Consider the following 18,469-nt stretch of genomic DNA (forward strand, 5'->3'; position numbering starts at 1 on the left):
TGAGGGCCTTTCTTGCACTCATTGCAGATATAATGTGCAAAGAGGGATTCATAGTGGGTGCATCACCCTGATAGAAGATTTCCTGTTCACCAGGTATCTGAAACACTACCCTCTTACCAAAGCAATCAATGTGAGCATGATATTCAGACAGCCAATTCATACCAAGGATGACATCAAAATCATACATGTCTAATAGTACTAAGTCAGCCAATAATTTTCTGTCCTCTATCTGAATTATGCAGTTTTTATGAACAGAATCCACCACTACTGTCTTCTTGAGAGGGGTAGCAACAAGTGAAGGCTCATCTAACTTATCAGGCATAAGATGCAAGGATGCAGAGAACTTGGAGGATATAAAGGAATGTGTAGCGCCAGAATCAAATAGTACTGAAGCATCAACAGAGTTGATGGGAATCATACCTGCCACAACTGTGTCACTGGCACTAGCATCCTGTCGTGTCAGTGCGTACACCCGTGCAGCTCCTCTCTGCATATGATCAGTCGGTCTAGAAGGTCCAGATTCAACCTTCTTTTTGTTCGGGCAATCTCTGGCTATGTGTCCTGGCTGCCCACATATAAAACAGGCTCCCATCCTCTTCGAGCAAGGACCAGAATGCATTTTGTCACCGTAATAACAAGCCTTAAATTTCTTCTTCTTGTTAGGAGGGCCTTCAAAGTTTCTTGGTCGGTTCATTAGATTTCTTGACGTCTCGGCCCTTTTCTGCTCACCTCTTTCCTTCCCTGATTTCTTCAGATCTGCTTCTACCTTCAGTGCTCTCTCCAGGGCCTCTCCGTAGCTGGTAAAAATCAGAACTGACAACCGGGATCGAATTTCGTCCCTTAAGCCTTGCTCAAATCTATTAGCCTTGCTTCTCTCAATCTCTATCATCTGAGGGCAGAACCGACCCAGCTTAGTAAATTTGTTGGCATATTCTAGCACAGTCATATCATCTGTCTGCCTCAGAGATAAAAATTCATTCGGTGTGAGGCCCAATAGTCCCACATCGGAAAGACTCGTTCCAGAGCTTGGGCATATGAGGCGGGTGACTCCAAATCCTGCAGACGCGTTTTGGGTGGAAAACAAAACCGGGGAGGGGTGAAGGACGCTTGCGTGAAGCCTCAGAACCGGACAATATCTGGCAGGGGAGCCCCGCGGTCCCCCCTCATGTGGCCCCCATGTGGGCACTAGGTGCCTCACGTGCCTCGCAGAGGTGGAGGCGTGACATTTGGTATCAAAGCCGAGGACGGCTCTTGTCCGATGGTGGGAAGGGTGTGAGGCCCAATAGTCCCACATCGGAAAGACTCGTTCCAGAGCCTGGGCATATGAGGCGGGTGACTCCAAATCCTGCAGACGCGTTTTGGGTGGAAAACAAAACCGGGGAGGGGTGAAGGACGCTTGCGTGAAGCCTCAGAACCGGACAATATCTGGCAGGAGAGCCCCGCAGTCCCCCCCTCATGTGGCCCCCACGTGGGCACTAGGTGCCTCACGTGCCTCGCAGAGGCAGGGGCGTGACATGAGGATTGGCTCCATCCATCACACTTTTTTTCTTCTGGTATTTTCTTCACCCCACCCTTAGTCTTTCCTCTCTCTTCTTCATCAATTTTACATGTTGTCTTTCCATTTAGTGTGAAGTTAGAATAAACTCTGCTTAACTGATAGTGAGTTTTATTGTTTATTTTTCTTACATGTGAAAGCCTATTGCTCTTGTATTACATGAATGAGTAAATTAGGTGTGTTAAAACATGAAATAAGGTCACTGTCATCAAAAGTCGGACTGCAGTTTCTGCCATTACCCTAATAATAATAAAATATTTTATGACTAGAGAAACTCAAGGTTTTGGTGTAAATGAACTCATTCTTTTGTCCATTATGCATAATAATTTTGAGTGCAAAGTAGCTATGTACTTTTTTTTCCTTGTACTCTGCCATTCCATGCATTGGCATGTACAGTGCCAGGCTATTACTATGCATTGGTAATTTGGTATAGTATATTTTGCATTTGTATCAAGGATATAAGCGTCATCCTGTGCCAATCCATGTGTTAGCATGTACTATGCTGGCCTACCATTGCCACTCGACACTGTGTCAGTACTAGGTATCAAGCCTGCTGTCACATATTGACCTGCAAGAATGGAGCTACATGGAGGTTTTCTTCGACGGAGGGAAATAGGCCTCTTCTTTGCACATTGAGACTCCATAGTTGTCAGTTGTCACAATTGTTAGGAGCCTTGAACTCTCAAGACTGACAGCCAAAATTCACATAGCAAATGGCCCATAATGAGCAAACCAGCACTCATCTCTGTCACTCCTTATCTACCATGATATTACTGCTGTTATTGACTTTGGTCCCAGCTTGTGTCACGAAATTCCTCTTTTTCATGAACACAAGGAACACTTGTTCCTCCAATTGTAATTCACATGTTCTTTTTTCTGAAAAATGCAATATGAATAAGTTAGATTTCTTTTTTTGATTTAAGTTAGGATTAATATTAGGCCTTTGTTGCATGTTAAGTTGCTACCTTTAAACTGCCCCCTTCCCCCATCCCTGTGGCAGATGAATCATGGTTGGACCATGGTTGACACATCCAGCATGTCATGAGACACTGCATAGCACATGCTATGCCAGCTACTAGCTGGCATATATTGTGCCGGTGCCTGCAACACTTGAATCACTGATTTTTATTCAAAAATTAGAGCTAGTTGATGCTATTTGTGCTTGAAATATAAGAAACTGCTTATACCATATTGTCTCTCAGAATACAACCTAAAACAAATAGTTCCAATGGCTTGTGGTCAGCTTGTAAATCCTTGATATGTATTTAAGAAATGCAGCTGGTTAATGTTGTTCTTGCTCCAAATCATGAAACTGCTGCTGCCGCATTATTTCTTTGAAACAGTATTTATGGTCATACAGTTCTTTTTCAGTAGCATACTCATGCTATAAAAAACTAGGATCCAAAGCATATTTTCTGGCTGTGGCTTTTTTGGTCCTTTGTACTTACCAAGAATCTTTTCTCTTCTGTTTCTGATGAAGATTATGCTATTGTTCGTCATACCAGAAGCTGTGGAACCAACAGCAGGAATCTATGCAAGAGATATCTTATGCTTAACAGTTACAATTCAGTATATACCAAGAATGATTAAATTTTTCCAATTGCTAGCTGGTCGGTCAACAGGTGGCTTCGTATTTGAGTCGGCATGGACAAGTTTTGTTATGAATGTGCTTATGTATTTATTGTCTGGACATGTTGTGGGTGCAATCTGGTACATCTTTGGGTTACAGGTTGGTAAAAGCCTTTCTGACATACATGCTTGCTTGATATAATCCACTTCCATAATGGAGATTGTATAGGGTCAAGTTTAGCTGAAGTAGAATCTTTATGTCTGCTTCATGCTTTCTGCTATGCACAAGGGACTTCTATACTGTGTTTGGACTTTGGAGGAGGATCAGATTCAAATATCCCTGTCAACCACTCTACGGACATGATACTTTGATCACTAGTTTCAAAGTTACCTATGTCTCATCCCTGAATTAGAAGCCTTATTTTCTCTTTGCTGCAGGTCTAACCTGCATCCATGCATATATTTTGATCCTGATCCCAATCCTTAGGAAAAGTATAATGCAACATTAACCTGTTCATGACTCTGCATATTTTTAACTTTACATTTTTCTGTTTCAGAGGGTTAATGAATGTCTACGGGGCGCCTGCTCTGATTCTCATATCTTGCATTGTGAATCATTCATTGAATGTGGACATGGGAATAAAAATCCAATATCAGCTTGGCAAGAATGGTTAAAGGATTCAAACTCTAGTGATTGCTTTACTACAGATGGTAGTTACACATATGGAATTTTTAATCAAGCTGTTCTCTTAACTATGCAACCTAGTATCATCACACGACTTATTTATGCATTGTGTTGGGGTTTCCTGGTATGTTATCCTTTCAACTTCCCTTTAAATGTTTTTGCTTTTGGTCCTAAAACTGATATCATTTTGTTTTGCATGAGATTTGGAACACAAAATAAATTTTGATGTAATGTGTTCTTTCATACTGCAATGTATGTTATGCACGATTTTGACTCTAAGTAGTTACTGTTATATGTAATGTAAAACTTTTATGAATTATTTTATATTATGTTGAGATATTCAAGTTTGAAAGATATGGAAATGATTTTGTTGCCTTTGTATAAAGGTTTAAAATATCAACTATCAAATCTATATAAACCAAGGTATGGTATGGTATCCACCATATCGCCCTCCTATTGATAAAGGATATCAACCATACACTTTGACATGTTTGGTATGCCCAGCCTGTTTGCGCCTCCATATGCATTTCCATATTTTTCTTGCTTCTTATTTCTTAATATTATGTTTTCCTAAAAGATATGGAAGAAATGTCAATTTAAGCACCCTAATCATCCTATACAAAGTGTGTTGAAGTTTTTAAAATGAAAATATGTTAGTTGTAACGTTGTATGCTAACATAACGTGAACTGTATTTTGATGTTTTAAAAGTTAATTTGTTTTTCTGTCTTAGCAAATGGCTACACTAGTTGGGAACCAAATTCCATCTTATAAAGTGGGGGAGATTCTGTTCACTACTTTTCTCATTGGATTGGGACTGTTGCTTTTTGCTTGGCTACTTGGAAATATTCAGAACTTTCTATCGGCTCTTGGTAGGAGGTATGCAAATTACAAACTACTCACACATTATGCCAGATTCTTTTTCATATCAGTTCTTGACATAAAAAATTGTTGACTACCTTTGATGTGTAAGAAATCATAGCTTTGGTCAAACACATGCTTTTGTCTGGGTGGACGTTTAAAACGTTAAATATTTTTCCATTATTGACCTTTGGTTGCTGCTTATGCTCTTTTATGGTTCAAGAAAATATTATTGCATGCTCAGAAATCTATATACTTCAGGTGTAAAAGAGCTATTGGCTTGTCTGTCATTTGTCAGGCCTTGGTTACATGCCTCAGATGCCTGTTTTCTTGCTTAAATTTGTATAATGATCAACAATGCCATAAGTGGCCATCTTCCAGATAGGGGTACGCTAGTCCTCTCAGTTCTGATGCCTTAATTATCATAAGAGCTATGCCCTCCACATTCTGCTCCTTTTCTAACTTCTTTCCTTTTTGCCACCATTCCTCTATTTTTTAGCCACTGAACCACCATTGAGGATCACATTACAGTTTTGAGGCCTCGAAGCACAGCAATGTATTGGACCAATGAAGATTTAGACTATTTATATAAATTGTCTAAATTCTATCTTTTTTGGGACACACTGTCCTCTTTACTATATTCTTTGTTCTTTCTTTCCTATTCTCTTTTCTTTTCTCTGATTCGCTAATTGGATGGAATTCAATACCATGAGAATATAGGCGGCAACATTTGCAATTTCCCATCACATCTGTGTTGGTACTGGGTAGTTCTGTGCTTATGATATCTTTATGCATACAAACATGCTAATAAAACAAGGATTCCAAATATATGAAGATAATCAATGTCTATAGGATTGCTTTGAGGAAATGTTCTTGATCAAGAAATTAATTTGCTGGCATATTGCTATCCCATGTTGTTGATAAGTACAGAGACAGATTGGGACCAGATCTAATGTTGCACTCTAAAATAATCTAGTTGCTGCTACCGATCCATTTCTATAGTTAAACAAATTCTGTTGTGATTTTTATATAATATGATGTTTGTCTTACCGAATCATAAATAGGTTATATTTTGATCAAACTGCTTGGTTATCTCCATATTTGAATATGAATTCTGAACTGTACTGTTTTGCTCTCAAGAAGTGCCTCAATATGGGCATTGCCAAAATCCATAACATAATCACATGTGCCCTTGAGTCCAGAATATGCACAAGTTCTTCTTTCCATATGGCTGTTACACAACACTGTAAAAACCATATTTGGGTTAATAGTTGCTGTGAATTTATTAATTTGTAACATCAATTCCTTAATATGATCAATGATATATATATGTGTATGGAATCACAGTCACAGAAAACATACATCCTCTTAAGCAAAAAAAAAAAAAAAAAACATACATCCATATATATATATTTATATAGAGCTATATTTTTGTTATCAAGACAATGACATGAATTCTGATCCAAATATCCTGTTAGCTAGGTGATCCAATGGTATGAAGTTGGACGACCAAGTCAGGGTGCATGATCCACTGAAGACAAAGTTTTTTCTCAATGTATATTGTAAATATTAAGGGTATCTATGTTTTCCAAATACTTCCATTTTTTCATGGAATTAATATGACAGTAGCTAATCCACTGATATTCTTGAAAAGTCCCATGAATTGATTCTTTATGCAGGTAATACTGACAAGTCCAGTTGTATTTTCTTATTTATTAGTAGGAAATTGTTGTATGCTATTCCATATACCTATATTTATTATACCTTGAGCCTCCCATCTAATGATATTTATGTATCTCACTTTATTAGGAGATTTGAAATGCAAATAAGACAACGTGATTTTGAGCAATGGATGAGCCATCGACGCTTGCCAGAAGATCTGCAGAGGTTTGACTGACTAATAGACCTTTGAATGTTTGATTTGAGTCTTAATTATCTATTTCATATTCTTAATGTATCCTTTTTCAGTCTTATTTTTCTTTTTAATTTATTACCTTCTATATTATGTAATTTTCTATTGGCTTGGTTTTACTTTTATGTATATCAAGATTGATGATGCGGTGCATTATGATCTATTTTACAGTAGTAGCCAGTTTCTAAATACTTTTTTTTTCTTCTTTTTCTGTATTTCTCTATGCAATTCTTCCTTCTCTCTGATGGTTGCTGTGTTGTTGACTCTTTCTTAAAAATTATATTACTAATTCTAGCAGCTTGATCGGTTGTAGTAAAATTCATCTAATAAAATAAGCACTAAGATTTAATTTATTCACAGATTCATGGAAGTAAAAATAAGTGGTTGCAAAACTTTACATAATTAATAGTAAAGAAAACACAGAAACTCATGTTATTAATAACCTTGCACTAATTATATGGTAAGAAAAACAAGAATTCTTGTGGAATACATAAGTACCTGATAAATTTTAACCTCATCCTTTAACTTGTAGGGGAATAGAGGGATACAAATGAGATTGCTTAATGCAGCTCCTAGAAGCATGAAGTACACCTGATCCCCTCATCTGCCTATTGGTTGGAAGAAACTCGAATGCATCTTGAAATTTGGAAGTTATGCTCTTTAGTGCATTTTTATCAAGCACTTTTGGTTAATATTTCTTGATTTTTACCAATTAAATTCAACTTTCCTGAGCTATTTATATTTTGGAACAAAAATAGTTTCTTATAAGATCTCTGTCATTGTCTTTTCTGTTTCAAGAATTTCTATCCCATTATTTACAACATCAAAAAATAGCTTTTATTAGAAATGCTTGGCTATAACAATACAAGAATCTAGGCCAAGTCCTTGATGACATGGTTGCTTTTATGAACTCCATTCTGTTCAAGTGCATTGCCTAACTCACTATATAATTCATCATTCAAACTCTTCTTAGCCTGATGGTGTTAGCCTGCAAGCCTCCAAAATGTGGCACCTACATTTACATCAATCTATGGAGATGAATATGGAGAAGCATATAGTTATGTAAAGAAAAGTAAAAAGATGTGGGAACAAACTGTATAGCAGAATGTGCATGTCAGCATCAATGGCTAGTCTTTGTCAATCATGGCATAGAAGTTTTAGTCTCTTTAGAGTTAGAGCCTAGGATTATCTAAGCATGTAGATGTTAACCCTTGCTAGGTTTGAGGAGAGCTAGGTCTTAGTTCTGCTGCTGCAGATGGTTCAAAAATTTTTCTTGTATCTCCATTTATTCAAATACATACATTTGTTTGCATAATCTAGGAATATAATTTATGTTTTCACATTTTTATCTAAATATAGATAGATTGAGTGGTTTAGAAGTAACTCCTTTGTAGTGAAAATTTTTTTGGTCTTGGAGGTTAGTCTTTAGCCCGACCTAATGCCCACATTGTACTCATCTTAAAGGAATATTAAACATGGTAATGATTTATTTGGAAAATGAACTTTAGTGCCAATCATGTTGGAAAGTGGTTTTGACAAATCTTCATTAACAAAATTCATTCATGATGTTTTACATTAAGGTTCATGCTCGGTACATTCATAAGCTCACAAGGATAAAACCACTTAAAACACATGTTTGATTTTGAGCTAAATAGTTTATGAATGTTTTTCTAAGTTTAAATAATATTTTTCTAGGGCCATAATCATGTTTTGGCTCTTGACCTTGCTCCATTGTGCATTACAATGTATTTTTATTGTTTAATAGCTCTTTGATTATTTATTCTCTACACTTTAATGACAATTAGATGGGAATTTTTGGTTCACCATCTTATAGAGGGTGAACGACACTTTGACCTTCAATGTAAATTTATTAGAATTAGTCACTATAATTTTCTTAATAATGGTGTGATGCTTGTTGATTAAGGTTAACTTAAATATTTTATAGCAAGGTCGGCGGAACCGTCCCGAACCGGACGGTTTTGGTTGTACCGAGCCATCCTAGCGGCAGACCGGGACAATTCCGGTAACGAAAACAAAACTCGTTGCTAGAGGGAGAGAAGGAGAAGGAAAGAGAGGAAAAGAAAGAGCGAGCAGGGAAGGAAGGGAGAGGGAGAGGAAGAAAGAGAGAGGGAGGTGGAGGCTGGCCGACAGAGGCCGGCGAGCCGCATGGAAGACGCTCCTCCGGGCTCCACAACCGAAAAATAGGCCGTGTCCCTTGTTTCGTTCGAAATAGAGGCCCGAACTCCTTTTTAATTTAGCGATTTTTAAGTGAAGTCGGCAAGCAATTTGCCAACTTCACTTAAAAATCTTGAAATAAAGAAAAAAATAAAAGCTAGACCCCTTGTTTCGAACGAAATCGGAGACCCGGCTTGTTTTTCAAACATGGAGCCTTCCTCTTCCTCCTGCTTGGGTTGCCGGCCTCCGCCGACCCTCCGCCACCCTCCTTATAATACTCGTTCACTGGATAGCCATCGTGATACTGATCCTCCATCTGATACTGGACTGGTTATCTGAAGATTATTGTAGCGAAAGCCATCCCTTAAGCTACCCTGAGGCTGTGGAGGATGGTAGCTACTTGAATACGACACCTCAAAGGAAGGATATGCGTGAAGGTTGTAGCTTGGTTGTGTGGAATAGGATCTAACATATGACTCGAATCTAAATACGTCCAGCGGTCCTACTCCATGGGCTCTATCAGGTCGTGCATTATGCCCCTATCTTGTGTGGCATAATATACCGAAAACTAACTGGTGTATGGAAGACCACCTTGGGAATATTGGCCATAAACTGTCATGCCATATCCACCACTACCTCTCTGGCTACTAGATGCAACATCGCTCGAACTGCCAACATTTCTGGTATCGCGGGATGATTTGAGCAACCGGTCATCCAAGAGCTCACCGATCTTCGAATCTAAATGAAAAAATTCCTCCTCGACTCTAACTGATCTGCAGTTGCCTTTGCTTTTTTTCTTGCTGGCCTGAGCAGCTGCCTTCTTTCTCTTTCCCTGGATGCCCCTCTCCGCCTGAGCACCTACTTCCTTTTCCTTTCTCTCATTCTTAATGGCACCAAATATGTGTTGACCCCATTGCAAGAAATCCCACAACTTTTCCAAATCCGAATAATGGTTGGTTTTGGCTAGTGACTGTTTGAGGTACTTGAAATGGTTAATGCTAATGTGATGCTAGGTAATAAAGCAAGTTTAGTGCTAGGAAATAAATGTTGGATGTTAAAGTTGTTTGACCATTGGTTCCCACTCCCAATAGTTAAACTTTTTATGCTTCATCATCCCCTCAATTAGTGGCTCGGTGGTATCAACCCTAGCTTTAAGGCAAAGGTTCCAGGTTCGAGTCCCAAATGGTGCACTTGCGGGTATGTCTTGAGCAATTAAATTCATGCATTTCCCTCCTTATTTCTCAACAAAAAAAAATCCACTCAATTAGCCATAACTTCCTTATTTGACTGTTGATTGTTGTGGTTCAAGCTGTAGAAAGCTTATTTGATAATAGATCGACAGGATGGGAGCGGTTTCATTCTCAAATTTTACTTGTGTTGTTTTTGGTGAATCTTTGAATTTGCCGGTACGTACATCTATCCTAATATTGCAAAATTTTTGGCTCTTTAAGCACCTAGAGTCGAGTCATGCTACGTGGTTGTGCTTGGGCATCAACCGAGGCTCCCTAAGGGTGGTGCTTTAGCTACTTTCTTGCCCTTCCACAAATCTTGAGGAAGCGATCTTTGATTTTATTCTAGCACATCTTCCAGTGCATCCTTGACATCTTCTTGAGCCTTGGTTGTTTTTTCCCCATTATTTTGGTCCTTGGAAGCCTTTGGTCACATAATTTGACATATGAGGGACTTGGATTATGTAGCCAAAAGATAAGGGTTTTCCAACCTGCATCAGTATGGCTTAGGTTTGGTTATTTTTTAGAGGATGACATTGTATGACTAAAAAAAATATAGATTATTTCAATTTGCTTATTCTGCTCTCAGTATTCTATTTTTAGTTGATTAATGGTAATTTAGTATGTTAACTATACTCTTTACAAATGCAAGCATAGGAAATTATATATAATTTAATCCTAATATTTTTCCATTGTCTGTCAACTTCATGTTTTAGGGGAATTTGTCTTTCCAAAGGAATCTCCAAAAAAAAAAAATGCTGTCCTTAGTTGCATCCAGACTATAAAGAACAGCTAATTCTCCTAAGTGACAAAAGGAGCAATCAACCAACCATTTTGCCTCAGCCCATTTTGGAGTAACCATATTCTTATTTTAAGTTAAACTATATATTAGATAGTTAATAGCTAGTGGTTAAGCTTCAAATATGCGTTCGTGGACATGGAATTTGACTTTTGGAGTTCAAGGCTTTGTTAACTGTGCTTCATTCATATATCTCTTCAGGTTTAAAGAAGTAGTTATTCTTTTAAAAAGTTTTCTTTATTTTACTTCAAGGGATGTGAAGCAAACAATGTCTAAGCGTTCTTTTGGCAAGAGAAAGCAGTGAACGAAGACTTTGTATATTTATGTATAGTTGATTTTAGTGGTAGATTCCATTTTATATCTACCTTCCCTACGTTCTTCTACTCTATCCTAATATTTTCTTCATCTTGTGCTTAAGCTCCTAGGGTTCCAGTAATACCAAGCCGCCATATCACCATCCCTCAAACAAATCCTAGTCTTCTAGATTTTGAAAATTATAAACATGTCAAACTATTGGGTCTCTGTCATAATCACTTTAAATTCTTATATGTATATGAAAAGGACAAAATATTCAAAACAATGAGTCTGTGTTTGTAGTTTCACACTTTACTTTCAGTTTCATATTTTATTTTTTATATTGTAAATGTTATGGATTTTCTTTTCTATTTTATGATCATACGTATATGGTTGACATAGAGCCCATTGTCACCTATATTGTGGTTTAAACCCAGGTTATCCATCATGCTAGTTTTTTTTTTCCTCCATATATTGTACAAATCGTATTGCTAGTTTTCTCATCAATACCTTTTGAATTTTGAAATATTAGGCAAGTGAGACAAGCAGAGAGATTTAGTTGGGCTGCCACACGAGGCGTAAATGAAGAAGAACTACTTGAGAATCTACCAGAGAACATACAGAGAGACATACGCCGCCATTTCTTTAAATTTCTCAAAAAGGTGAGTTTTTAAACATGAGGTCACATGCCTGCTATAGTAGTTGAAGCAGAAACATAATGTTGACAAATTATTTTTCCTTTTAATTTTTTAGTCCAATTTGTCCTTTTAACAGACCATAGAAACATCATCTATGTTTTTACATAATGAAAGTACTATGGGTTGAAATACTTATTTTTCACTTATTCATGATTCCTTAACGGTTCAGGCCAAATTTAATTACCAAGAGATCATAAATACTCAATCAATTGTTAGAAAAAAGAAGAGCAATTTGAATTTTAAGGGCAATTTGATCATGTGCACTAGCAGAATCATGTTGTAGATTGTATGTTATTTCATACAGTCACTAATCCATTCTCTTTAACCTTTGAGACGAAAATAGGGTCAGGTAGACTGGTTTAAGTTCTAGCATATCCATTACGATTTTGTCAAACTTTACCATATTGTTTTTCATTTTTGAATAATATCTAGTATTTTTCAAGTTACAAATGGAAAAGTTAATGATAGTGAATATTTCTGTTGGTCACAGATGACTTATTGTTAAAGATTCTTTTATTTTGTTTAATTTTATAGCATGATAGAAATATGTGATATCTATGCTGAATCATGTCAGTTAAAGTTGGATTTATTTTAATCTCTAGTTGCACCAATACAAATTATCTTTCTAATAGAAATTTTCCTTAGTAGAATATCTAAATTAAATGCCTTATGGCACTCAATTAGTTCGATTTTTCCAAGAATGTTCTCAGAGAGAGAATCAAGGGCACTTTTACTGAAAAGGGGTGTGTACTTTTGGAGGGCTGCATTATATATTATGTGTAAATAAATGGCACTCATGCTAACCTCATGGCCTCGTACAAATCTCGAGCCACGACCAAGGCGACTTCATTATAATATATAGTAGGCAAAGTAATTAAAAAATGTAAAGGACTTTTTGCCAGCTGTCAGTCCAACTTCAAATGTCGATTTCATGTTGAATACAGAACACATGGGTTGTATTTTGTATTTTCAATTACGGGTCTATCATCTTTATTCCCTCTTCCAATCTCTGACATGCATGCAAGGCTTGTGGGATTGCCAGGAAAAACTAATATTAGGTGTAAATGGATATAGCACAATTTGGATTTTGGAGCAAAGATTTAGACAATGTGCAATACTGTGAAAGCTAGCAAGCAAGTTATGAGAAGCAGTGCATGCCATTGTAATATCACTCAGTCTGTCTATTAGTAATCTAAAAGCTAATGATTGGCAGGTGCAGATTTTCACCCTAATGGATGAACCAATCTTAGATGCTATATGTAAAAGATTAAGGCAAAAGTTTTGCATACAAGGAAGCGATATTCTATATCAAGGAGGTCCTGTTGAAAAAATGGTTTTCATAGTGCGGGGCAAAGTAGAGAGCATTGGAGTAGATGGAAATATAGCTCCCTTGTCAGAAGGAGATGTTTGTGGTGAGGAGCTCCTCACATGGTATCTTGAACACTCTTCGGTATATAAAGGTAACTTAGAATTGTGGACTCCATTGATTTAAACAGCATTACACATTTCATTCCACACAGCCGCTTCTTCTTTTGCTAAAATATATCTGGAAATTTCTTATAATAAACTTTGAATTCAAATATTCTAAACTTGATATTCTCTTATATTTGTGCCTCTGATTACTGTTGTTATTTTAAATTTGATAATTATAGTGATTAATTGCATGATGAGGATTCTAAAACAGTTCCTAAACAGTTGGGACAAGGATAGATGATGAACGTTATGTTAGTGATTGATAGCTGAATTTCTACAGAAAGATTAAAAAAATGATATTTCTTGCTTTTCAAACTATCACTATTTGTATCTTGAACTGTTAGTTATTTAGAGAATTTGTTTCCCAGTTGCGTTGATGAAATGATGATACGATTTTAATAAACCTAACGATGATCTTAATTTGTATATTGTTCTCCATCTTAGGAAAATGTGGTTGCATAATGTGGTTGCAAGTAAGTGTTTTGCCGGTTTATAAAGATAATTAGGTTCTTGACTTCTGAGACCGCTTTTTGGTTATCAAAGTAGCCATAAAATAAGATACTTCATCATAAATCTGTTTGCAATTGTTTTATTTTGCAGATGGGGGAAAAATTAGGTTCCCTGGACTGCATTTATTTTCTACCAGGACAGTTAAATGTTTGACAAATGTTGAAACCTTTGCACTCCGTACTGCTGATCTTGAAGAAGTCACTACCATGTTTCCACGACTCCTGCGGAATCCTCGCATTCAACGAGCAATTAGGTAGACATAGCCTGTTCTAATATCATCTTTAATTCTTAACAGCACAACTTATGTGTGAATGTTGGCATTCATAACCCTTTCTTTTTTGCCCAATTTTTGATTATGTATTCTCTCTCTCTCTTTCTAACTATCTACCTATCTCTTTGTGTGTGTGCATGTGTGTGTATGTGTGCATGTCTAGAATGCTGAAAATCTGGAAAAGCAAATAGCGGTGTGATTTGTGAAATTATAATAATGACAAGAATGAATAGAAAAATGAAACAGTGCAATATTGCTGCTTTATAACATACTAAATGGTTGGGATCCAAAACATAGTTACCATATGGTCTATTGATTTTTGACATTGCAGTTAAACAGATTGTGGCGAAGACCATAGCTACAACCCCTACCCATGATGGTCTTGATGTTGCCTGCTACCATGAGCACCATAACAGCAGTTACTATCCATGATGATATGCTTCATCTTGTTTTATGTCATGGATTATGCATGCATGAGAATTGGTGATATACATATACTGCTAATGTAGGAAGGAACCTAGGGGATTTTGATAGTTTGCTTTATGTTGTTCTTGTATATGTTGCTAACCAGTTATCAGAACATATAGTCATGTGAAAATGCAAAAATCAAACATTCCCACACTATTAATATTTCTTTGTATTTTTAAATTGATGAAAATGTTTTTTGCATCTGAAAAGCCTATGTTTTTTTTAAAAAAAGATGTATGATCAGAACCCTAATTTATGTAATACTTATGCAATCATGCATAAATTTTGGCACAACATTTGGTCAACCTCTAGTCATAAAGCTGTCTCTTTAAATCAGCTTGTCCCCAAAAAAGATGCCTTCAAATAATCTACCATGCTTGATTCTCCTATAGAACACTTCTTACTTGTTTCTAAGAAAATGACATAACTTTCTTCATGTGACTAATTTCTTTATCTTCATTTATAATTTTCTTAGTGTGAGTAGTTTCGTTATATTGACTCTTTAATAAAGGAATAGAGAGATATGCGAAGACATATCTAACATATTCGAGTGAGGAGATGAAGCTGAGAGGTGTTGTTACTTAGTATGTCATATGACCAACATATTTTGTGATGTTGAATGGAAAATGAAGGGCTAGAATTTGTTTAAATGACAATAAGATCAATATGGAAAAGTTGACATGGATGTGTGGAAAATTTGGTAACAAGAGTGCAAGGAATGAGTATATTAGAGTCATAGGAGTTATATTGATTAGATGACGAAATGATGGAGAATTGGCTGAGACGTAAGCATGTGGAAGGAAGGTCTGGCAAGATGAGGTTCTTGGATCTTTGTCAAAGGGTGAAAGTGGTGGGGAAGATTCTCATCCATATGGATGGAAGTTGTGAAAAATGATTTAGAGAAACTTCCAATAACAATAAATATAGCCCTCATTGTGAATGATTTGCAATTAGGAATTCATAAAGAAGACACCAGATAGTTAGGAGTCAATTGTTGTTATTATGGTTATGACACTCATTTCAGTTCAAATTCAGTGTTTGAATTGAAATAACTTAAAAGTTTTCTTGATTTGACGTGCCTCTTCTGAAGGACTCCGTTGAACTAGTTTCAGTCAAAAGCTAATGACGTGATCCCCCAAACTGTGGGAATCCTGTTTTATGGATGGGACAAGCAGCAGGTGTGATCCACCTGATTGTTTTCCCTGTCATATTTGCCAGCTGCTCATGAATGAGTAAACAGCTTGCTTCACATGGGAAGAAGTGGATCGGTGGATTTCACATGCATGCTCACATTGTTCTGGAAGATAGTGTTGTCCCTAACCAATTCTCAGATATCCTATTCTAGATAATTTTTTTTGGCCTGCACATCTTGTCGATTTATGGACATATTTGGATGATATTGACTAATCAATCTGCCAAAGCTAAAGAAAACATGATCTTAAGTCGACAGGTCCTTTAAAGGTCTAAAGAAACTTTTCTTTTAGTTGTGATCCAAAGAATGGCTGAACACCATGAGCAATCCTTGTGATATTTGTCTTTCAGTAATAATATAGTAATAACCATCTCTTTTGAATCTATTGCCCTCTACTTGACAGAGTATATTAGTATCCTTCATCACATTTGTATCTATTTCATTTGTTGTGAGAATCGTCCTCATCTTGTGTTGATAAAGTTTTTTTTTTCTTGATGATATTTTTCTTGATGGGCCTTCATATCCTTTGCAAAGATGCAAATGTACTTCAAAATTGTCTTTAACAATCAACTTATGAGATACTTTTTCAATACAATAGAAATACATGCATTAACAGAATCACTATTTCATTGTTTTTCAGAAAAAGATACATCCACTGTTAACAAAAGCATTGCTAAATCATCATCATCTTCTTTCTGTAAAAAAAAGAAGTTTTTACTGAAACCTCTATTTATACATCTTCTCCATTGTTCAACATCAAAGATGTCTATTACCATCTATCCCTATAGTTCCATGTTTCGATCAAATTGCTTTTGGAGGATATTCAATAGATTTCATTTCCTATTTCATATTCATTTTTAAGAACAGTAATATCATTCATTTCTTTTGATCGTCATCTTCATTTAGGAGGAAAGTAGCTAATGAGATATCTATTCATAGTCTGAGATAAAAGATGTATGTTACCATCCATCCTTAATGTCTCATCTTTTGATCAAGTTGTTTTCAGAAAAAAGACAACAGATTTCATCAGCATTGTCCTTGAGACAATGCAATTCTTGCCTTATGTTGATCTAACTCTGACGTATGGTTGCATCACGGTAATGTGGAAAGAGTTTGCATGAGAAGATCAAACATTTTGGGTCATGTTCAAGTTTTCAATGTCTTTGCAAATTTATTTTACTCATGCTTTTTTCACTACATGGAAGCATTGTCTCAGTTTCAAGTCATTATCTAGGTTCTTGTTGGCCTTCACAAATTTATTATTGTACTCATGCTAACCTTATACCACAATGAATAGACTTTAATTTCCATCATGGCCTACTTAAGCTTGTTTCCACAGCTTATGCACAGTAGCTTCTTGCGGCCAAGCTTGTTCCAGTGACTTCATACCTTACACTGCCAAGTCTATGCCCATATTGCAGCTCAGGATGGACTTGCAGGTGGAGCATGTTTCAAGTTCTGTTCTCGCATAATTGGTTTAGTATTGTCTTCCTACAGACTATTGAATCAAACTTCCAAGATTTTCATCTTGCAGCCTGATTTCTTTTTCTTTTCTCTTTTTGTTTCTTTTTTTTTTTTGAGAGTGAGAGAGGGAGAGGATTGTTGCTCGTATTTTTTACGTTGCGCCATATTCCATACATTGGTTTCTACTCAATAGGAGACTTGCGTGAGTCTACCAGGGGATTCTTTTTCGCATTGAACTTTGGTGAAACGTTATTAATGGGCTTTTTGTGTAATGCCATTATCATAGAACTGTTTTCATTTATTTTCTTCATGTCCTTTTCTTTGTTAGGTAAGATGTCCTGTAGGTTGTCATCGGAATACCGTAACCAGTGCTAACGATGATTGTAGTTCTTTGATATCTTGAGGCTGATGTATTTTTCCCTTTTGGTTACAGATATGAATCACCCTACTGGAGGAATAAGGCTGCAACCCACATTCAAGTAGTGTGGAGATACAGACAAAGGCGTCTGAAGAGGAAAGCAAGTTCCATGAATGGCTCCTCTCATTCTAGCTCTGGGACCACTCAAAAGCAGGAAGCAGATTCTGCAAAACAACTGTATATGTATGGCTAACATGTCATAATATATACTGCATACATCTGTTTTGGAGCATAGGAACGGCTTTGGAGTGTGTGTCAGATATGATTGACCTGTCGGTTTAATGGCCTTTTGTTTGCGGGGCTTTAGCAGAATATGTAGATTTGTCTGGGAGTTCGTAATTGTTCAGACATCTGAACTAATGATGGATGAATCACAAATTGACAGGAATAAGCAACATTTAAAGCCTTCTGGTAATTATAAAGCTCAAATGCACCTTCCTAGCCGCCAATATGAGCAGCTTGCCACTGAGTTTATTTTGATTCAAGGAGATCAACAACCATTTGATGGTCAAATCTTAGAAGAACTCCTTTTCTTGATTATGCCTTGATTGATGACAATTAGTGGAGCTGTAAGTCTCTAGTTTTCATCGAAGTTGTTAACATGATGTTTGCATACTGTTTTTGACCTTAATTCTTATTTCAGGGAAAGCGCTGCAGAGTTGCTGTCTGTTCATCATCATATTGATATATTATTCCTTTGATGTTATCGCATCGTATAAGCTTAAGGATGGGCATCCCATGCAACTTTGTGCCTGTCGATGGGAAAGCGTTTCTTATGTTCTTTTGTCCATGGTCTACCCATGGTTTCTCATGTTTCCCCGCAGTTTCCCAGCTATCTTATGCTTCTGTTCATCTCTTGATGCTGACGTAAGTTCTCACCCCGTCATAATGGCTGTAT

General features: G+C 36.6%; 1 protein-coding gene across 5 annotated transcripts in view; it reads left to right on the top strand.

The window, feature by feature from the left end:
* Positions 1 to 18,018, top strand: part of LOC103713720 (probable cyclic nucleotide-gated ion channel 20, chloroplastic) — a 31,004-nt gene extending 12,986 nt beyond the window's left edge. For 3 of the 5 annotated variants that reach the window (XM_039127116.1, XM_039127114.1, XM_039127115.1), the window contains 8 exons: positions 3,036 to 3,284; positions 3,682 to 3,933; positions 4,541 to 4,686; positions 6,478 to 6,555; positions 11,610 to 11,739; positions 12,989 to 13,235; positions 13,849 to 14,011; positions 17,587 to 18,018. In XM_039127116.1, the coding sequence (XP_038983044.1) occupies positions 3,036 to 3,284; positions 3,682 to 3,933; positions 4,541 to 4,686; positions 6,478 to 6,555; positions 11,610 to 11,739; positions 12,989 to 13,235; positions 13,849 to 14,011; positions 17,587 to 17,764 (1,443 nt within the window). In that variant the 3' untranslated portion in view covers positions 17,765 to 18,018. Of the gene's footprint in view, positions 1 to 3,035; positions 3,285 to 3,681; positions 3,934 to 4,540; positions 4,687 to 6,477; positions 6,556 to 11,609; positions 11,740 to 12,988; positions 13,236 to 13,848; positions 14,012 to 17,028; positions 17,129 to 17,586 lie in introns of all 5 variants that reach the window. The other 2 variants (XM_039127118.1, XM_039127117.1) reach the window with 2 other exon arrangements.
* The last annotated feature ends 451 nt before the right edge of the window (positions 18,019 to 18,469 follow it).

The sequence above is a fragment of the Phoenix dactylifera genome, chromosome 6 (assembly GCF_009389715.1).
Source record: "Phoenix dactylifera cultivar Barhee BC4 chromosome 6, palm_55x_up_171113_PBpolish2nd_filt_p, whole genome shotgun sequence".
In the NCBI taxonomy this organism is placed as follows: Eukaryota; Viridiplantae; Streptophyta; class Magnoliopsida; order Arecales; family Arecaceae; genus Phoenix; species Phoenix dactylifera.